At 37.8% G+C, this 22,053-nt stretch overlaps 4 protein-coding genes and 1 non-coding gene across 9 annotated transcripts; 3 read left to right on the top strand and 2 right to left on the bottom strand.

Annotated features, from left to right (window-relative positions):
* Window positions 1–710: 710 nt before the first annotated feature.
* On the top strand, window positions 711–3,660 carry LOC105637499 (cytochrome P450 714A1). Its single transcript, XM_012220974.4, has 5 exons — window positions 711–1,092; window positions 1,909–2,135; window positions 2,228–2,478; window positions 2,560–2,929; window positions 3,034–3,660. Exons 1-5 carry the CDS (start codon window positions 804–806, stop codon window positions 3,457–3,459), a joined length of 1,563 nt encoding a protein of 520 aa, XP_012076364.1. The 5' UTR covers window positions 711–803; the 3' UTR covers window positions 3,460–3,660.
* Window positions 3,661–3,741: 81 nt separating this feature from the next.
* On the top strand, window positions 3,742–6,608 carry LOC105637494 (trifunctional UDP-glucose 4,6-dehydratase/UDP-4-keto-6-deoxy-D-glucose 3,5-epimerase/UDP-4-keto-L-rhamnose-reductase RHM3). Its single transcript, XM_012220966.4, has 3 exons — window positions 3,742–3,971; window positions 4,272–5,836; window positions 5,928–6,608. Exons 2-3 carry the CDS (start codon window positions 4,313–4,315, stop codon window positions 6,369–6,371), a joined length of 1,968 nt encoding a protein of 655 aa, XP_012076356.1. The 5' UTR covers window positions 3,742–3,971; window positions 4,272–4,312; the 3' UTR covers window positions 6,372–6,608.
* TRNAN-GUU (transfer RNA asparagine (anticodon GUU)) lies at window positions 6,520–6,593 on the bottom strand. The gene has a single exon. It is a non-coding gene; the product is annotated as a tRNA-Asn (tRNA).
* Window positions 6,609–8,086: 1,478 nt separating the features above from the next.
* On the top strand, window positions 8,087–9,509 carry LOC105637493 (FAD-dependent oxidoreductase family protein). The gene has a single exon (XM_012220965.4). It carries the CDS (start codon window positions 8,190–8,192, stop codon window positions 9,420–9,422), a length of 1,233 nt encoding a protein of 410 aa, XP_012076355.1. The 5' UTR covers window positions 8,087–8,189; the 3' UTR covers window positions 9,423–9,509.
* A 135-nt stretch (window positions 9,510–9,644) lies between these two features.
* Window positions 9,645–20,601, bottom strand: LOC105637491 (nucleoporin). Of its 5 annotated transcripts, none has more exons than XM_012220962.4 (10): window positions 20,375–20,601; window positions 19,865–19,994; window positions 18,744–19,230; window positions 12,781–18,602; window positions 11,641–12,502; window positions 10,889–11,553; window positions 10,514–10,658; window positions 10,325–10,406; window positions 10,118–10,232; window positions 9,645–9,984 (listed from the first exon to the last, which is right to left on the bottom strand). In XM_012220962.4, the coding sequence occupies exons 2-9, from the start codon at window positions 19,913–19,915 to the stop codon at window positions 10,130–10,132; spliced, it is 8,217 nt and encodes a 2,738-aa protein (XP_012076352.1). In that variant the 5' UTR covers window positions 19,916–19,994; window positions 20,375–20,601; the 3' UTR covers window positions 9,645–9,984; window positions 10,118–10,129. The 5 variants fall into 5 exon arrangements, with proteins under 5 accessions (XP_012076352.1, XP_012076353.1, XP_012076354.1 ...); XM_012220963.4 differs by having other exon boundaries at window positions 12,781–18,591; window positions 18,748–19,230; XM_012220964.4 differs by having other exon boundaries at window positions 12,781–18,591; window positions 18,757–19,230.
* Window positions 20,602–22,053: the final 1,452 nt, after the last annotated feature.

The following is a 22,053-nucleotide window of genomic DNA, read 5'->3' as shown; positions in this document are numbered from 1 at the left end:
TTGAAATTGAAACTATGATTGATCTTCTTAATTTCATTTTCAGTTTTGACCCGTTGTCTTCTTTCTAGATTTTTCAATAACATTTTTGATCTTTTTTTTTTTTTTTATTTTCACTTAAACCATCATCAAGATCAGAAATTTTGACGCATTCTAACCGGTTCTGATTCAAAATCAATGAGTAGAAATCCAGATCAAACCCATTGCTCTAATTCCAATCCCATCTGCACTTTAAATCAGTCGTAGTGCTAAGCCCATTTTGGCCCAATGGGTCTAAAATCCAGAGAATGAGTAAATCATGGTTGGGCCTTCCCTTCAGATAGAGACATTTCAATGGTACATTGTAGATGACATTGCCGACGTATGACCAGTGCTCAAAGCTAACCTAACAGCCGGTCACGATCACCATCTATTGTAGTCAAGCAGCCCACGACTTCGTTCCGGATTACAATGACAGTGATCTCAGCTCCAAGATCACCTTCATATTAGAGACTGAAAAAGACAATTCATTTATAAATTAATAAAAAAAAATTATTTTGTAGATTAATACTTGTATTATATTCGCTCCACGCGTACGTATACATCCACACAAATCAATTAATTTATGAACTGTAATCACTGCATCAAATAAGAATTTTATATTAATTTCATAGCGTAGTACTGACACGTCGATATTTATTTACTCCCTATAAATAATATGGCAAGCGGCCACTAGAACCATAAAGTACAAATTAGTTCAAAAGAAACCTCCAATAATACTGTCCAAGGGACAAGAAATAAACAGAGAGACGAAGAAGAAGAAGAAGATGGAGGTCTCTGTTCTGCTGGAAATCGTGTGCTGGCTATTCATTTCAGGACTTGTTTGGTTTATCATTCATCTGTATAAGACAACCTTGCTTAGGTCCCAGAAGGTGAAGAGGAAGCTTCGTGTGCAAGGTATAAAAGGGCCTACTCCTTCCTTTCTCTGTGGAAATCTCTCAGAAATGCAACAAATACAATCCATGGCTATCAGCTCTCGCAATCATGCTAATATTGTAGCTCATGACTATGCTTCCTCCATCTTCCCATATTTCGAGCACTGGAGAAAACAATACGGTAATTTTATTACTTCAAAATTAACTAATTAATTAATATATATATATATATATATATCCATCTCTTCAGCTATATATCTATATGTTGTTTCAAAACAGTTCGTCGTGATTATATTGTTTCTACGTACATGCACACAGAGAAAGCAAGTGAGTTTAATTTCTTCATTATATTCTTTTTACCTCTATTGCAAATAATGGTATATTAAATTAGTAAATCACCCAACTAAACGATTTTTATAAAAAATAATACATGATTTACTTTTGGTTTATTCGTATTCCACATATGTTTAATTACAAAATATATATAATTAATTAAGAAAATAAAATTTTAGAAGAAAAACCTGTGTGCCAAAAAGCATAAACGATGAGCTTTGCTTTCACTCAATAATTAGTTTACGGAACCAACCAACTACTAAAAAAGGTCACTAAATAATATATATGTATAAAATATAATATTGATATGCAGGTTGTCGAAGCTTCAAATTGAAGCAACTTGTTCTGTCATTCGTGTCCAAATTAGATTTTAATCGTATAACGTTAGATATATTCGTACAAAAAAAAATCATTATCATATAAATAATTAATTATTTGTTGATTATTTTAATTTGATTACTTTAAGATCCTCACGCTTTCCAGGTTGAGGAAAAGTCACACCCCTTTTATTAATTTTTAAATTTGGCCAATCAAACAATACACTCAAACTTTAGGGATTTGAGCTTTAATTCTGCTCTGCGCTTACGTATATATATTTTTTTATTAGGTAGGTCGGTGAATTATATGAAGAAAAAAAAAATATTAATCTTATATATTCATGCAGGTCTAATATACACGTATTCAACCGGGTTGAAGCAGCATTTGTATATTAACGACCCAGAAATGGTGAAGGAAATGAACCAGTCCATTAGTTTGGACTTGGGGAAGCCAACTTATATGACCAAAAGGCTCCAACCTATGCTCGGTAATGGTGTTATAAGGTCCAATGGCCACCTTTGGGCTCAACAGCGCAAAATCATTGCTCCAGAGTTTTTCAAGGATAAAGTCAATGTAACACTTCGGTCGATGCTCATTTTTCATAGTTTATTTACATCCAATTATGTATTTTCTTGCTGTGGATTAAATTGCCACTTCACTGGTAGGGTATGGTGGGGTTGATGGTGGAGTCGGCACAACCAATGTTGAGAAAATGGGAGGAGTTTGTTGAAGCTGAAGATGGTTCCCCAGTAGATATTAGAGTTGACGAGGACTTAAGAGAGCTTTCAGCTAATGTTATTGCAAGAGCTTGTTTTGGGAGTTCTTATTCCCAAGGAAAACAGATCTTCTCTAAGCTTAGAACCCTCCAACAACTTCTTAGCAACGAAAGCTCTCCTTTTAGTGTCACAGATTTTGGGTACTCAAGCCAAATCTTTAATGAAACATTTATTTGGTTAATACTGTAACAGCTACTAATGCAATGGACAAAATGTGACAGGTTCTTTGCAAGTAAGAAGCGAAAACGGCTCAGCAGCTTGGAAAAAGAGATAGATTCGTTAATTTGGGACACAGTGAAAGAACGAGAAAAACAATGCTCAGAGAAAAGTTATATCGAGAAGGACTTAATGCACCGGTTACTTGAGGAGTCAGTTAATGATAGCAATAGTAGCAAATTTTCAGCAAAGAGTTTCATAGTTGATAATTGCAAGAACATGTACTTTGCAGGTCATGAATCTACTGCTACTGCTGCCTCCTGGTGCTTGATGCTTCTCGCTTTATATCCAGAATGGCAATCTCGTATCCGACAAGAGGTCAATCAATTCTGCAGTGATGGTCTAGATAAAAATTCGATATCCAACTTGAAAACGGTACAAAAGGATTCATCTTTCCTTCTTTCTGGGTTCATATTTACAGTATCATTGAGCCAAAACTCATTATAGTATATTTAATAACGTTTATTATGCATTTACAGTTGACTATGTTGATTCAAGAGACATTGAGGCTATACCCACCAGCAGCATTTGTGTCAAGGGAGGCACTAGAACAAGTTCAAATCGGCAAAATCAGTATTCCAAAAGGTGTATGCATATGGACATTAATACCGACCTTGCATCGAGATCCTATTTTATGGGGACCAGACGTTAATGAGTTTAGACCAGAAAGATTTGCAGATGGTATCTCTAAAGCTTGCAAATTTGGACATGCTTATATCCCATTTGGCGTTGGGACTCGCTTGTGCTTAGGCAGAAACTTTGCTATGATCCAGTTGAAGATTGTTCTGTCTCTGATTGTGTCCAAGTTTACTTTCTCTTTATCTCCCAATTATCAACACTCTCCTGCTTTTAGAATGCTCGTGGAGCCTCAGCATGGCATACAAATTGTAATTCAAAAGGTTTAGCAACTTTTTACAAATAAACTTCGAAAACAACTTAATTAGTAAATTAATTCAGTCTGTCTTTGTCTCCAGCACCAAGCTGCTATAGTATAGGATATATATAATAAAGTTCTTGCTGTAACTTGTTAGTGGACCATACGGATTTGTGTATGTGCTATTATGGCTTTCTTTTCTCTTAAAAATGACCCAAGATGGCTTTCTTTATCTGGTTTGTTTATTAATTAATTTTTTAGATCAAGGTAATCGATTAACCAAAACTATAAATGGCTGCAAAGAGGGGTTCAACTGCTAGTTCCAAATAAAAGGGGAAATGAAACACGTTATATGTGTCCTCAATTTGAGGCTAGTACAGAGTCAGAGACCTCCTTAATCTCTAACAACCTACGATCTCTCCGCTTTTTGATTTTTGGTTTCTCTAACCCAAATCCACAGCCTGATTACAGACCAACAGCTATTCTCTCCTCTCTCCTCTCCGCTCCATCGACACTCTATCTGAAACTATTCTTACACCACTTGTAAGTCTGCTAATCTCTTACAGTCAGTTACTAGTATCTTGTTCTTCTCTTAATTTATTGATTATGCATTGTACAGTATTGTTCACAAGTATACTTTCACCATTTATGGCAATTAAATTTTGATCATACTCTAGAAAAACACATTTTGTTGTTTGATCTTTTAATATGCTGTGCTTTGTTGTTTAAACTTTTGGTAGTTGTAAAAGCTAATTAGTGAATCTAATTGCTTAAAATAAGCATGCTTTAGGTTTCCTAAAGTTCAGGATTTCTAATCTTTTTGGTAAATCATATTTGATACAGTGACAATTAATGTTCTGATATACATACATATATAAAAAAACATGGGTTCTGATCCTGCTCAATATGCACCAAAGAGGATCCTCATTACTGGTTCAGCCGGTTTCATAGCTTCCCATGTGACCAACAGGTTGATGACAAACTATCCTAACTACAAAATTGTTGCCCTTGACAAGTTAGATTATTGCTCTAATCTCAAGAACCTTAATCCCTCTCGATCCTCTCCAAACTTCAAATTTGTTAAGGGTGATATTGCTAGCGCGGATCTTGTAAACCACCTGTTGATTGCTGAAGATATTGATACGATTATGCACTTTGCTGCTCAAACCCATGTGGATAATTCTTTTGGGAACTCCTTTGAATTCACTACCAACAATATTTATGGTAGTCACGTGCTCCTTGAAGCCTGCAAGGTTACCAAGCTAGTAAGAAGGTTCATTCACGTTAGTACCGATGAAGTTTATGGTGAAACTGACATGGAGACTGATATTGGCAATCCTGAGGCATCTCAGCTTCTTCCTACAAATCCTTACTCTGCCACAAAAGCTGGGGCTGAAATGCTTGTAATGGCTTACCATCGATCTTATGGCCTTCCTTTAATTACAACTAGAGGCAATAATGTATATGGTCCTAACCAATACCCGGAAAAGCTTATCCCCAAACTCATTCTCCTCGCCATGAAAGGCGAGCAGTTGCCTGTCCATGGTAATGGCTCAAATGTGAGAAGCTATTTACATTGTGACGATGTTGCAGAGGCATTTGATGTGATCCTTCACAAAGGGGTGATTGGACATGTATATAATATCGGGACTAAGAAGGAGAGACGAGTTCTAGATGTTGCCCAGGATATATGCAAGCTGTTTGGACTGGATGCTACAAAATCCATAAGTTTTGTTCAAGATAGGCCTTTCAATGACCAGAGATATTTCTTAGATGATCAAAAGCTCATTAAGCTTGGGTGGCGGGAAAGAACACCCTGGGAAGAAGGGCTAAAGATGACAATAGAATGGTACACCAAGAACCCAAATTGGTGGGGTGATGTATCTGCTGCTCTCCGTCCACATCCTCGTGTCTCATTGGTAGTTCATTCTGATGATGATGCATGGCTTTTGGAGAATGGATTTATAAGTGATACTGATAATAACTGCTCAGGACTGAAGTTGTTAATATATGGAAGGACTGGTTGGATAGGGGGGTTATTGGGGAAGCTCTGCGAAAATGAGGGGATAAAATTCGAGTATGGTGCAGGAAGGTTAGAAGATAGGAGGTCGATAATGGAAGATGTAATGAGAGTAAGGCCAACCCATGTGTTTAATGCTGCTGGTGTTACTGGAAGGCCCAATGTCGATTGGTGTGAGTCGCATAAGACAGAAACGATTAGGACTAATGTCGTAGGTACACTAACTTTGGCCGATGTTTGCAGAGAAAACAACTTATTGATGATGAATTTCGCAACTGGCTGCATATTTGAGTATGATAAAGAGCATCCAGAAGGTTCAGGTATTGGATTCAAAGAAGAAGACAAGCCAAACTTTACAGGTTCCTTCTATTCCAAGACTAAAGCCATGGTAATTCAAATACTTGCTCGACATTAATGATTATCAACCTAGAAAATTCTATATGTTAGCATAGCAATGGCATTAACTGAAAATGATGCAGGTAGAAGAGCTTTTAAAAGAATACGAAAATGTATGCACTTTGAGAGTTCGAATGCCGATATCATCTGATCTTAGGAATCCGAGAAACTTCATCACGAAGATCAGCCAATACAATAAGGTTGTAAATATACCTAACAGTATGACAGTGTTGGATGAGCTCTTACCAATCTCAATTGAGATGGCAAAAAGAAATTTTAGAGGAATATGGAACTTCACCAATCCAGGTGCCATAAGCCATAATCAAATTTTAGAAATGTACAAAAGTTACATAGACCCTGAATTTAAATGGGTAAACTTCAACTTGGAAGAGCAGGCTAAAGTGATAATAGCACCAAGGAGTAACAATGAACTGGATGCTACAAAGTTGAAGAAAGAGTTTCCTGATATGTTGTCAATTAAAGATTCAATAATTAAGTATGTTTTTGAGCCTAACAAGAAGATTTAATATGCAGCTACTGCAATTTTGTTTTTTTTCCATTTTTAAGCCTCTACACTTTCACAAATAGAAGATGAGATATTTAGAGTCTTTTGTTCCTTCATCTGATTTTCTCTTTCCATGGTTGTTAGGTTTCAAAAATGTAATAACTCATTTCCGCTAGAAGGAGGGCTTGAACCTCCGACCTTGTGGTTAACAGCCACACGCTCTAACCAACTGAGCTATTCCAGCTGATACTCTTATGAATTCAACATGCTTTATTTAAAAGAAAAAATTAGTTGAGGGTTTTTATTTTACTGCCAACACCACACGTGCAAAATGTGTAGTAGTAGTGGACTGAGACACGGCGTTGGGAAGCTTTATTCTTTGCTTTACATAGTGGAGTAACATCACTTACCATATATATATATATACACACTAGTGGTTCGAATTAATTGCAGCTTTAAAAGTCTGACCTGGATCTTAATGGACTTTTCTAAAGAAAGATACCTGTTTGTGGAATCAAATCAGATTCCATGGAAGTGACCTCTCTCTCACATTTTTTTCCCACCTTTTAACTTTCTCTCTTTTTTGGATTAATTAATGGTGTGATGGCAGCTAATCATTTTCTATGATTAAATTAATCAAATTAATTTTTTTTTTAAAAAAAATTATTCTCCACTAAGCTTAAATCAATGGATATTAATTTCACTGCTTAAAGTTGACAAAGTAACAAATAATGTACCATTCAAAAAATTTACTATTAAAATATATGAAATAAAATCAGAATATAATTCTCTCTCTAAGGGATGAGAAAAATATTCAATTTCTAATCTTTTCATATTAAAATCAGACTTTTTTGACCTTTTCTGGTAAATTAAAAAAAAAAAAAAAAGTCAGTGCATGCATACATCAATCACTAATTAAGGGATTTAGCCATTATTACCATTAAATTAAATTAAAATTTTGCTTTACAAAATAAAAGTGATCAAGACAAGTGAATACTCGTGATTCACGTGATCCACTCAGTAATGGACAACACCAATAATAATGTGATACCATGAGATTCCACCAATACTGAAAAGATTCAGTAAACATACATACATACTGTAAGCAGCAAAAATACAAAATCACCGCACGTTACAGCTTATCATGCAAAGTGGACACCGCAACCACCGCGTACCGACCTGGCAGGCTGGCAGATCAGACTTGCATACAGTTGATGTGTGAATTATCTACGCGTACCAACCAATTAAAAAAATGATTATTTTAAAAAATTATTAATGTTTTATTATATTTTCTAAATGAATTATTGTGAATGCTCTTGTTTGAAAAATAAAATTATTTTTATTACTCTGATATATTGTGAGACATATATATACGATAAATATAGGTAAGTCTTTTCAATTTATCACTCATATTTTTTCAAATGAAAAATCATCTGATCATTTACGATTTTCGAGATTTAATCATGAAAACCGACACATTTTCTTTCCTTATCAAGTATCAACTACGTCTATAATCTACTTATCTCAGACTAATTCTTATCTATCGGTCTGCTAAAAGGTAAAATGCTATTTTTTTCAAAATAAATTGTTTAATAAGTATTCATCCTGAATTTTAAATGTTTAAATTAAAGAAAAAAAATTGAAGGCAGGAAAATATTTTTACGTTTGACATTAACAAGCCAAGTGGCAAACGTGAAATATTGAGCGTAACTTGTGGCTCTTTACAACGTGTATCTGCCTAAAAAGTGTTAACTGGAAGACGCATTCTATCATCACTTTCAGTCGCTCACTCGGATCCTATCTACCACAGCATATCTCCTATTCTGTAAAACTCAGAGACATGGAGTACTCCGGCAATGAATTTGACGTGATAGTTGTGGGCGCTGGCATCATGGGCAGCTCCACTGCCTATCAACTAGCAAAAAGAGGTCAAAAAACTCTTCTATTAGAGCAGTTTGACTTCCTGCACCACCGGGGATCATCCCACGGCGAGTCGCGAACGATAAGAGCGACTTACCCGGAGGATTACTACTCCGCCATGGCCATCCATTCCTCTCGTCTTTGGGAAGAAGCCCAGTCTGAAATCGGCTACAGAGTTTATTTCAAGGCCGAGCAGTTCGATTTGGGTCCATCGGATAATAAGGCTATCCTTTCTGTCGTCTCCGGATGCCAGAAAAACTCTCTTCCCCATCAGGTTCTTGACCGCCAACAAGTGAGAGAGAAATTTTCCGGTAGGATTAACATGCCGGAGAATTGGATAGGAATATGTAGTGAGCTTGGCGGGGTAATAAAACCGACGAAGGCAGTGTCTATGTTCCAGACGCTGGCTCTTAGATATGGTGCTACTTTAAGGGACAACACGGAAGTCAAGAACGTAGTGAAAGATGAGGTCAAGGGAGGAATGTGGGTTTTAACTGGAAATGGTAAATTTTGGTGCAAGAAGTGTGTGATCACCGCCGGAGCTTGGATAAACAAGATAGTGAAAACGGTGTCGGGGCTCCATTTGCCAATTCAAGCCCTGGAGACAACAATATGTTATTGGCGGATCAAGGAAGGTCATGAAGATGATTTTGCAATAGGAGGCGATTTTCCTACTTTTGCTAGCTACGGCCAGCCGTACATATACGGAACGCCGTCGTTGGAGTTTCCGGGTCTGATTAAGGTAGCTGTGCACGGGGGATACCCATGTGATCCGGATAAAAGGCCGTGGGGCCCCGGTATGTCGTTGGGTTATTTGAAGGAATGGATAGAGAGGACATTCTCAGGGCTTGTTGATTCCTGCGGGCCAGTTGCTACTCAGTTGTGCATGTATTCTATGACACCAGATGAAGATTATGTAATAGATTTTCTGGGAGGGGAGTTTGGGAAGGATGTGGTGGTTGGTGGTGGGTTTTCGGGTCATGGATTTAAGATGGCCCCAGTTATCGGAAAGATGTTAGCGGACATGGCCATCTTCGGAGAGACAAAAGAAGCGGACATAAAGAACTTCAGGATACAAAGATTTCAAGACAATCCTAGAGGAAATGTCAAGGACTTCGACGACCAAGTTGGCTTTTGCTCTGATAACAACTAGATTTATTTTAATTGCATGTTCTCCTTAACAAGTTGGCAAGCATTTGAAAACTACATAAGCTAAAACTCAGATTATCCTTTCTGCCAATTTCCATTAATTGTTTATTCAAAATCACAGTATACTTTGAAGTACAAAATTTATTCTGTCTTCAGACAATCTGCCAACTAAATGAATAATACAAGAGACCAGCCCATACATACAAAACAATGTTACTGTGTTCAATTTCAACAGAGGAACCCTTTAATCTTATAAAGAAACACTGATCTGACGAAAGTAATAAGATACAAACATGGTTCAAATTCAATTTAAGTAATTCTGATACTACGCCCTGTGTAATGGTAACAAGAATATTTATATATATATTTTTTTTTCCCCTCTTATTGGATGCAACCAAGCAATCTGAGATTTGTACGAATAAAATTGCAATCGCAGTTGCCCGGTTGACCTAAACAATAAATCAATCTGGCCACAAGTGAAAAGAAAAACAAAAATCACTGTATATACAGGCCCAAAACCCATCGGGGGTATAATACTAGACTTGGTCCTCCAAATATGTGGAAACCTGCAGATCAGAGAAACCATAACCTTGAACACAAGAATTTTATTCATTCTACTGATAGCCATTGCATGAGGTTGAAGTAAAACAAATTTTCAGGCAAAAACAAAAGCATAAATGAGTAGGAAGAATCACTGACCAGTTAGCCTTGTCAAACCACAAAAGCAGCAAGCAATGCATGTAACACAGCCCAATAGATCATAATACCAAGCCTTAAGGCAGGCTGTCGCATTAGTGTCCGATCACAAGAAACCCTGTCAATTTGCACGCACAAGATTAATTTTGCCCATTTTTGAGATGTCCAAGTTATATTTGGATTAGTGCATGACAAAAAGAAACTACGTACCACAAACCATCAATCATGTCAGTTACAGGTCTAGTAAATTTTGGAACAATTCTTGATGAAGTGAGTGATCTGAAACCATGAGCTGCAGTGGAGGGGAGAAACGGATCACAAAGTTGTCATTGTATAACTGAACTTGCTGAAGAATAAAAATGTTAGGAAAAAAAAAAAAAGCATCCAGTGTAAAATTACCTTTTTCATCATCTTCATCCTCTACTCTACTACTGCTACCATGATCCATATCAATAGCAATAGCAACTTGATCATTATTACTGGCTTTGCGCAAGCTGCGAACTTGAGTTGCAGTGGAGGGCCCAGGCACTGTCCATTTGGATATCTACATTGAAAGTCCATGGAAATAAGAAATTCTTGCAACAAAAACATGGTTTATCGAATTTGAGGTTGCAGCTAATAAAACTCAGTTTTGGGATCAGAACGATTAAAATAGTTAATATGCAAATATGTAACTAAAACTGTGACTAACACGCTGTGAAAAGTACATGTTCTATTTTCCTTTTTGAACACATATGTATATTGCATGCAATGAGTGTGGATTAAAATACCCACCACAGGTTGAACTTCCAAAATTTCAGATCTTGTACTCTTTGGCTGATCATCTCCACCAACTTCAAGCATGTTTAATTGCATTTCCTTCTCACGCAAAGACTTCTCAAGACTTTCTTCTCTCTGAGTTAAATCCTCTACTTTACTCCTCTCTATTTGCAATAATGCATCCCTGCTTTGAGCTGCTACACGTAGATCATCCAATTCGGACAAAATAGATGTGATCTTTTTCTGAATAATTTCTTTGTTCTCATTTATCTGGTTAGTATCATCAAGGTTGACATCTAGAGAAATCAGTGCCGCTAACCATGTCAATAACTCACAGAGGTCATCTGAATTCCTCTTGTTGTTTGTCTGAGATGCAACAAGAGCCTCATTTGTGCATCTAGTAATCTCTTGCCTTAAGAAAGAAATCTCACCATCACGATCATGCAATTGTGATTGAAGCTTTTCGACCTCAGCAACAAGACTTTCAGAAAAATGATGAAGCTCATCAAACTTATTTACAGTGATGGAAAGCTTTTTCACAACCTTGGCACGAGAGGCCTCAAGATTTTCAATATCTAAATTCTTTTGCTGCACAACTTTTTCCAATTCCTCAACCTTTTTTGTTAAATCCTCCATCTGAACCTCCTCCTCATCAAGTGCTTGCATTAGGGCTTCAATTTCTGTAACCAACAAAAATGGCATTTATTATTCTGCAAAATCTAAGCCAAAATTAAAATAGATATTTTACAAGTCAAAAAAGGTCCGACCCTGGTCTTTGGCAGAGATTCTGTCAGTCAGAGATCTGACTTCCTCTTGTAATTCTGTTGTGATGGTTTGCTTATCCTGAAGTTCCTTGACTTTCTGCCTCAATAAATTCCGCTCATCTTCCATAATTTCCAGCCTTCTCTCTAAATCATGCATGTGAGATTTTGAAGACTGAAGATCTAGGGAGTAGCTTGCTGCAGCTGATTCAGCCTGCTTAATTTGACTAACCAGATCCTTGCAAATCCTCTCTCTTTGAATGTCCTTCTCCTGAAGCTCCTTCTGCAAATTTGATATGGTAATTTTCATTTCCTTCTTGTTACCCTCTATGATCTCCCCTTTTATGCTAGCAAAATCTTTCACGACCGATAACAGTTTTTCTGCCATAGTCTTGACATGCTCCTCAGATGATACATTATTCTCTCCACCGAAAGGAAGAACACCATCACCAAATGCTACAGATTTCAAGTTCATACCCAGATCTCCAACAGGCGAATTATTTGCAAATACTTCAGCTTTTCTTTTTTCAATTTCCATGAGTGAACTGGAGCAGGCTTCATAAAGCAAGGCAATGTTTCTGTGCAATACAACAATTTCGATTTCTTTTTGTTTTTCAGCTGATTCTATTTGCTTAATTTCTTGCTTCATGGTCTCAATCAACTCTCTCTGTGAAGTCTTGTCTCTATGAATGGAACCCATTAACTTGGATAGACTGCTAGCTTTTTCATTAACTGCAGCAGAGTGTTCATGTAATATTATTTTAACAGCATCAACTTCTTTAACGCATTCTTCTAAAGAACTAAAAACTTCTGTGATAATATCATCATCCAAATGGTCTGGCAAATTGATTTGTGATGAAAAGTTTCCCTGTGAAGGAAAGCTCCAATTAGAGAGAGAAAATGGCAAGTTGCATAGGGAAAAAAAATGTACAAAAGCAACAGTGTAGCCCATGAGTTAGTAACATATGCAATCAACAAAAAAACCCTGATTAGAAAAAAGCTCAACTTCTGAAAAGGGATGTCGCTATGCACAAGGCTCCCTGCTTTAGGAGGCTAGGGAAGGATCACTTTGGTAAAAAAAGTGTAACCTCATTGTCAGGGGGGAAAGAGGGAGTTCCACACAAGATAAAGTAATACCAATAATACCTTAATTCCTGAATTGCTGGATGTAATGTCACCATATGCACTAAAAGAAGGTCCAGGAACCACAAGATCAGCTTCTGCTCTATCAAGGCATGACTTCAGGCCAGACTCCAGATTTTGCAGAAACTCCAAGTCATCGGAGAAAAAACGAGCTAGTGAATCATTGATATCGTAGAAGCTCTTCCCAAGTTGGTTTGCAGCAGATTTTAACAAGAGAATTTCAGAGTGTTTTTTCCTTTTCTCCTCAGTGCAGACCAGGGATAACTGTTCGAGACGTGAAAGAGCTTCAAATTTGGCGGCCTCTGCTACATCCCTATCCTTGGAGAGTTGACTAAGCTCAACAGTAACCTTGGCTAGCTCCTCTTGGAGGCCATCATTCCTGTCCTGAACTTCATTCAGTTCCGCAAGCAATAGCTCTGCTGCTCTTCTCGATTTTCTAGACTCTTCCTGCAAAGAGGCCACAGCAGCATGCAAATCATGGTAGAGTTTTCCAATGTGTTCCAACTTCTTAACTGGGTCACTGTCATAAATTTCACCAACATCAATGCCTCCAAGGATATTCAAAATCACAGTTAGAGTATGTCCTTTCTCCTGCAGAATGCAATCATTTTCAGCCAAACGATTCCTCATGAACAAGCTCTCAGCTTCAAGTGCTTCTGCCCTTCCAGAGTAGGCAGCTAAATCTCTCGTCTTGAGTTCATAGTCTGTAAGAGCATTCTCCCGGTGCTTAATCTCAGACTGCAAGTGTGCCAATTCCGCATTCATCTCTTCAATAGTTTGTTTCAGACCATCACGCTGTTGAACCAAAGACTTCCCTTTTCTAACTGCAACATTCAATTTCTCCCTTACAGAAGTTGACTTCTGCTCCTCCAGATTAAGTAGCTCTTGCAACTTCTCCCTTTTTCTTTCAAGTGCTTCAACTTCACAAACCAAAGATTGTTGCTTCTCCTTATATCCATCTCTTTCCTCCTTCACAGATACCAGTTCGCTCAGAGCCTCCTCCAGCTTTTTCTTCAGAATTTCTGCGTTCACTGAATTAGCATCCACTTGATCTCTCTTCAGAAGAGCTTTGTCAGATTCCATATCATCCAGAACATCTCTAGTTCTTTCATCAAGATCTACACCAGCCTCTTCGGCATGTTGCTTCTCATCTGCATCCCCAAGTAGAGGTTTCACCAAAGAAAGAGCCATGTAGTTCTCTATAAGCTTCCTCAGTAATCCTTCCAAACACTGAATACTATCTCCGCCAGAAATCAATTCATTTGTACCAGGATCCTTTAATGTATCATATATCAAATCTTGCAGTCTGCATATCTCACCATTAATTCTCTGAATATGCTCTTCGTTCTCAAGCTTCTGAGCCAATTGCTCCTGTAAGCCACTAACTTCATTCTGCAATTTTTCATTGTCAAGTCCAAACTGGGCTGCCTTTGCTGAAAGTTTCTCATGATCACAGCTAAGAATCTCCAATCTTTCAGAAAGATTTTCTCTCTCATGGATAACTGCCTCAATATCCATCTCAAGGTCAGATATTCTCTTTTGGGACTCCTCCAACGCAGCATCTAGGCAAGATATTCTCTTTTCAGACTGTTCCAAATCTGCAGTTAGTGATTCACAATGGTTTTCAAGTTTTTCAATGTTCTCCAGCAGAGAATTTTTATCATGATTAACCTCCAAAAGTGCATTTCCCAACCACTCAATCTTAACCTCTGGTTCAACAGATCGCAAGTGTGCGGGCATATTAATCCGGTCCAAAAGCTCTTCCCATCTCTGCACTAACTGGTTCCTTTCCATCAAAGACTGTTCCAGCATTTCATTTTGTTCAGCCAACCCATAAAATTTACCTTGAAGCTCCTCATATTTCCTTCTTAAGTCATCCCCTGAACCTGAGCTTGGCTGTACATCCTCCTTCCAGGCATCCATGACAACAAAACCAGTATCAGAATATGAACCACCGACAGAACTCTTCTGGTCCCAATCAGCCAGTGGCAAAGAGTTTCCAGTTGCTGACCTGGCCAACCAATCAACCTTCTCAATAATATCTCTTGAATGAAAATGCTCAGGCAGATCTAGATCTTCTAAAATCTCTTCTATCCTTTGAAGAACCGAGTCTTTGAGAAGGAATGATTCTCTTAATGCAGTAGCAGAGTTGCGAATGTATGAAAGTTCAGATTCCAGAGCCTCCACACGTTCTCCAGCCTCAGAATAAGTCTTCAATTTTGTTTCTAGCTCATGCAGCATAGCATCTTTCAGCTGTAACTCTTGTGAGCTCCTTTCCAATTCAGTGGATGTCTCTGACAGAGATTGCTTGAGACTGTCACGCTGCACAACCAACCCTTTCCCCTTGGCAACAGCAATACTAAGCTTCTCTCTAATTGAAGATACCCTTTGCTCGGATTGTTCAAGTTCACTCACCTTCTCCTGTAATTCAGATTGCTTCTTATGAAGGGCCTCCTCAACCTGGCTTAAGTGTCCCTTAAGATCTTCAATTTCAGTTTCATGCTGAAGCTTCAAGGCAGTTAATTGATGCACCTTTTCCTGCAATTTCCTCGATTCCTCCACCTTGGATACAAACTCTTCTGTAGATGAGCTAACTTGCTCATCAGCCTCCTTGCATTTACGAACAAGGAAAGACACCAATGACTCCAGACGTGAAAAAGGCATTCCCTCTAATTCCATTTCAGCATCTTCCAGTTTAAATACACCCTCAACCTGTTCAATTAAATTTTCAATGGAACTTAGATCGACATGTCTTCTGTTTAGTTCTTCAGCATCTTTTGCTCTATTCATCAACTCTAAATTAAGATTGTTGTTAACAGACTGAAGCTGCAGCCTCTCAGCCATAAATTTCTCCAATTGCGCCATAACAGATTTGAATCCACTGTAATCTACAGGATCGGGTAGCTTCTCTTCATGTATGTCAAGTCCAGTTTCTCCCAGAGAACCACATGAATCTATCACAAGTTTCCTAAGCTCACAATACAATCTATGTAATGTGCCACTGGTCAAATCATTCTTTCCAAGTAATTCATTGCACTTCTCATTCACTTCTTTGAATAAGTTAAAGGTTGCTTCATGGTCTGAGTGAGCCGTTTCAAGTTTCTCCTTCAGGTCTTCAATGATTTTAATAGCTGCATTAACAGAAGCAGTTGCATGGCTACTTATATCCACCAGAGCATGACCATCAGTTACAGTGATATGGCTGATCCGAAATCCAGTAGAATCATCAAGCTTCTCAACTGCTTCAAGAATTTGAGTGACAGTAGAATTTCTTTCCTGCTCAGCTGCCAATGCCTTTTCAACCGCTTCCTTCTGGAAATTTTCCAATTGATCACGAAGTGCAGAAGCCAGCTCATCCGAATTTTTCTGTAAATCAACCAATTGACTCTGCAATTCATGAATTTTTGATTCGCTCTCAGACAATTTTTCACAGAGCTCACTATTTTCTGCTTTAAGACTACTGTTTTGTTGCTTTAAGATTTCACAAAGATCCTCAAGGTCTCGGTTCTTTTCTTCAAGAACAGAAAAGTGTTGCTTTACACATTCATAAAGAACCCCTAGCTCAATGTTGCTTGCCTCTAAATTATTAGTGTGTTCCTTCATGGTTTCAAACTGAAACTTGAGCTCCTTCATTGTGAGATTGGCAGCATTTCTACCATCTCGCTCTGCCTTGAATAATAAACTGGCATTCACAGAATCCAAGGCTAACTGCTTAAGCATTGCTTTCAAATCTGCTGTATGCTCCCTTGTTAATGAAAATAGATCTGCTGCTATTGATTGTTCCTCCGTCGTGGCCCTGTCCTCTGCCTCTTGTTCATCTTGTTGTGCCTTCAACTCAAAAGCCTGAATCAGTTTTGATACTGCTGGAACTGCCAATTTACTATCACATCTACTCAAGAATCTCGCATGAGAATGCATCCCTTCAATTTCCTTTCCAAGTTTTTGCAAAATTTTCTCTGCCTCCTCCAAGTGTCCTTTCAAGACAACAAACCCCAAAGAATCATCAAAGGGTTCCACCTCAAATGGCTCACGTGGCTGCCCCAATGAAAGGCCATCTGAAACTTGGTTTCCAGGCGTTTGGTGAGACTGCTCATCAACAGCTTCATTGTCACAGCTCCTGTTCCATACGTTCAAACTTCCAACCTGATTAGGAGCCTCGCCAACTCGAGATAGTCCTTGAGCTAGCCTGTGGTCAATTTCTTCCATCCTAGCTTTATGTAACTCTAAACTGCTTTGCAGAAATATGTTTTCCTCCATTAGCTGTTCAAGACGCATTGTCACTTCTTTTAGCTCCACCTCCAACAGTTCCCGTTGCCCATAATCTTTAGATAACTTTTCATGAAGACCAAGAAGCTCAGATGAAAGTCTCTCCATCTCATGAAATGAATGCTCTTTCTCCTCTTCAAGTTTCTTTCTGTCCTCTGATATCACAGTAAGGTCTCCCCTTAAGTTAGCATTTTCCACCTGTAGAGCTTCCATCAAACCCTTAAAATTAGACAAATCCATAGATAGCTTTTCATTCCCATTGGCAAGACAGTCCTTCTCCTCTTCAAGTCTCTTACTCTTATCTGTCACTGAAGCAAGAACCTCACTTAAGTTGCAGTTCTCCACCTGTAAGGCTGAAACTAAATTCTTGCAGCCAGCTAATTCCTCCAATAGTTTCTCATAATGTTGTGCACAAATATTTTTTTCCTCCACAAGTTTCTTTCTCTCCTCAGTCAGCAAATCAATTGTCTGATTTAAATTCTCCTTTTCTGCATGTAATGCCCCCATCAGATTCTTAGAGTCAACTAACTCATTTGACAGGCTAGATAAATCCAACTGTGACCCTTCCAGACTGCTCTGCAAATCTTTTGCTCGGGCAGAAACATCCTCAACCTCGGCCTTTGCTGCATCAAACTGGATTTGGAGCTCCTCCCTTTGGCTTGCAGTAGCCAGGAGTTCAGATCTGCATTCCACAAGCTCATTGGTGAGGGAGTTGCACCTCTCATGGGCTTCGTTGAGTGAAGCACGAAGCACAGAGATTTCATCATGGAATTGGTGAAACTGGTTGTCATATTCTGTTTGCAGATCTGCCTGTTCAATGAGTTGCGAGTGCAGGATATCCTTTGTACAACTTGTGAGGAATAATTCTTCATTGAGTCTCTCCATTAAAGCAGGAAGACCATGCGGCAGTGGAATAAAACTATCAGGCAATCCTCTTGACATAAGCAGCAACTTATACTCATCCTCATTAAGCCCCTTTATCACATCAATGAGCTGAGAGAAGCTAACCTGGCACACATCATGAAAAGAGGACGAAATAAAGCCGTCATCTGAATTTGTCAATTTAGTTAACAGAGGCTCTTCATGGCTTTTACCCACAAATACAAAAGACTCCTCAGGCATATATTGCTGCTTATATGCCTCCATACTCCTATCAGCTTGACTGCCTTCTTCACTTTTTCCATGGCGATCACTTCCAGAAAGATTCTCAGAATCTTCTACATTGAATGGAACCACATTAACGATTTCCACTGCTTGATTTTCCACTTCATGAACAGCACCAAAAGTTCCATCTGCCTCTGAAAGAGGCAAAGTAGATATGGAAAGCCCATCTGAGATGTCTGTAGCACTAGCACAAGTAGATGCATCGAATGCCCTGTCGTTTTGCGTGAGTTGAGAGGCTGTATATACCGTTGCAGTCTGTTCTGATGCTACATTTTCTATAGTTTCAGCATCATCAACACGCTCAGACAAAGCCAGTCTCCCATATCCCTCAAGTTCTGTGATATTGTTTCCACTAAATTGCTTCAAGCCCAAACCATCAGCCTCCTGCATTGCCCCTACCCAGCAACAAATGAGAATTTAATTATACATCAAAACCATGCATTACTTACCCCAATCTGCCCAACAGATTTCCCCAATAAAGGAAAAATAGGAAACATAGGTTGAAAATATTATTATTGAGAGAAGAAGAGCACAACCTACATCTGTTACCTGATCTACCCTTGCACAAATCAAGGACATATCAGGAGTATGCAATGATTCCTCCGCTTCCGTATTTCTGCTCTCCATTTCGACTGAACTTGTGGTCTCAACTATGGCAGGAGGGGCCAACATATCAATATTAGTCTCATTACCTTCCATCGCACCATTATCCATATTGGCATTATCAGTTGGCGAGGTTTCAGTTCTTATGGGAATTGACATTGGATCAACAGCTGCAATATCAATATATGGAGGCATTGAATTCTCAATAGAATGAGATACTGAAGAATCTAAAACTCCCAAATTGGAATCCATTTGAGATACAGGTTTCTGTTCCAGAACCAATGGCAATGCTGCTGAGTTGGCAGTGTTTGATACTGAATCCATATAAGATTCATGCTGCCCAGGACTGCTGGACTTCTTTGAGGATTTCCCCTGACTACTACCACCTTTGCTGTCCTTCTTCTGGCGAAATTGTTGAAGCTGATGAAAACAAAAAATTAGCTACCAACGAATCACATCTACTCTCTATTTGTATTTGGTTGATGAGTTACTGGAGGATAAGAAAACAAGAACACGAAGAATCACTGTATCCTAGGAAGAGAACATGAAGTCCCATTCTACAGGCCCTAGTAGTGTAAATTAGCTTATCTGAACTTGATTTGCTATCTCACGAAAGCAATTATAATGCAATATATATTATTTTGTTTTCGGTTGTACTTGCCTATCTATATCTAACCTCAAAACACTCTGACAAGTAGAAACACTAGGCCGTTCTATCTATCTACCTATTCAAGACAAAGAACGAGATACTAGAGAAGGGGAGTCATCACTAAATTACCATTAAATAAATGTCAAGTTTTTTCTCCAATTCCCATGAGGATACAAAAAAATGGAAAAAGAAGAAATTAATCATCATCCCAGTAACATATTGCACCCTAGTGCAACAAATAATACCAAGAATTCCACCTCATTACTTCTCATTTTGCAGAATTCGTAAATAACCAATCAGGAGAGTAAAGGGTCCATTAATACTAAAACAATTGAACTTCTATGAAATGAATAACACAAAAAAAGCTCCTATACAATCAATGTAAAGAGCAAAAGCACAGTATACCTTTTTACGACCAGCAGCGAGCATATCAGTACGGTTCTTATTCTTGTCCATCCAATCCACTGATTTCGCAACCAAACTCCTCGCCTATCACCTCCTCCTCCAAGTCTCAATCACCATTAAATCCTCCCTCCTAATGGACAAAAAGAAAACCAACTCCATGATCTCCGTTGGGTTACCAAGAAACTTAATAGAAATAACAATGGATACAAAAATATATTCATGTCGGTGCAACCCTATGACCGTTCAACCCGGCGAAGTTACACCACAGCTATTACAGGCCTATCAAGTGAAAGTTTCTATGAACAGCTAGTAATCAAAACGCTTGCATTTCGCCCCACTTGCAACATTTTCTAAGATACCAAACAAACAATAAGTTCAAAAATCTTAAATATCACAACAAAGAAACCTAATGTAGAAAAATTAATTTGATAGCAGACTCATTCCCGAATTAAACGAAACGGACTGATTTACGGGACAGTAGAAAAGTTAGAATGAATAAATGAAGCATACCCCGGCTCTGTTTGGATCTAGTTGTCGGTGTTGCGGTGGTGATTAGAGGCGCTGTTGGCGTCAATTGCTTAGTTTCTAAAGAACGTTAGGTTTGAATCGTTAATCTTAGATCTAACGCCAACTCAGTTCCCCTTTGCAGGTGAAGTGTCGCGGAAAATACAAATGGAAAATCACTGTTTGGTACAACACTGGTTACCGGCCAGGCCAGGACGTGTTGTAAGCAAATCAGAAATGGGTAATGCTACTCTTAACTCATTAATGTTTGTGACCCAACAACCAAGACGGATCTTTGGATTGATCCATACCCAGTATCCAGTATCCAGTTTGCAGTATCCATCCAAATGTCCAACAGAGGGAAGGTTCAAAAATGCATTTCAACACGTGATACTTGCAAGTGTTTGTCTTATTAAAATGAACTACATATCATTACATTAACAGGCCTTAAGCCCAATGCATGAATTATGATTACGGGGTCAGAACGTCGTATGAATTGTGTTTGAAAGGATCTGGCCCAAAATTTTAAATATAACAAATTTTAGTTGTAGGCCCATGCAGGGTTGTCCGTGAGTCGGCATTGGGCTGAACCTGATTTTGGATCGAGTAAGATGCCCAACGGCCCAAGCCGTGGTTTCTACAGCCTTTTTCTTTTAATGAATTATTACTATTTTAATATTAGTAAGGTTTGATAAGTGAGTTTTTTTTTTATATATACATTGGGAAATATTGTTAAATGAATTATTTTTATTTTATGGTTAAATTTATATATTCGTCGCAGATCGAGTAATATTAATATGAATCACAACTGTTTCATTAAATTGAAAATTATACTAAGATTGGGAAAAAAAAAAAAAGGAAAAGTATATATAAAATGGATAAAAATTAGTTTTTTTGCAAGAAAAATGTAACTAAAATGTCAATTTGCCTGTGTTTATCTCTATCTTTTAATGGTGCCATATGTTTTTGAACAGTCAAAATTTCTTGTAATGTTTTTTCTTTTTTTTTTTTTAAAGAAAAGAAGATAAGAAAATATATAGGTGGGTAGAAAGTAGAAGCCTTCATGCTTCTTGATTCTTATCTTTGATTTCGTTACAACTTCACTAATAAATTAATTAGTATTTCAGACTTGAAGAATTACGTGCCTAACACAAAGAATAATTAGGCACTCACTTAAATTTAATTATCCTTAATCATGTTGATTAATCTGCAGATTTACTGTTTATTTCCACTTGCTTTATTACTTTATCAAAGTCAAACAATGCGTGCTATTCTGTATCTCACTTTCTCTCTCTTTTCTTTTTTTTTTTTAATTATTATTAAACGAGAGGAATATATGCTTTGTTTTTCTCAGGTAAAAGGTTTTCAATTCATTCCATTAGTTTTGACTTTTAAAATATATATATATATATATATATATATATATATATATATATATATATATATATATTTCTCCGTAAGAATAATTGGGAAATAAAAAAAAAAAAAAAAGGCAAAAGATAATGAATGCTGATCATAAGCAAACGACGTTTAATTTGGTCAATCAATAAATCCTGTAGCAATTGAGTACATGCACTGTTCTGGCTTCATCATATTATATATTTATATTCAAGATACATCACGATCGTGCAAGAGGAATATAGAGATCTGCAACTGATTTGCTTTGTATATAATAATATTTTATA

This window comes from Jatropha curcas, chromosome 8 (assembly GCF_041381405.1).
Source record: "Jatropha curcas cultivar XTBG-Jc1 chromosome 8, XTBG_Jcur_1.0, whole genome shotgun sequence".
NCBI classification, from domain to species: Eukaryota; Viridiplantae; Streptophyta; class Magnoliopsida; order Malpighiales; family Euphorbiaceae; genus Jatropha; species Jatropha curcas.
This window is presented reverse-complemented; position numbering and strand designations above follow the sequence as displayed.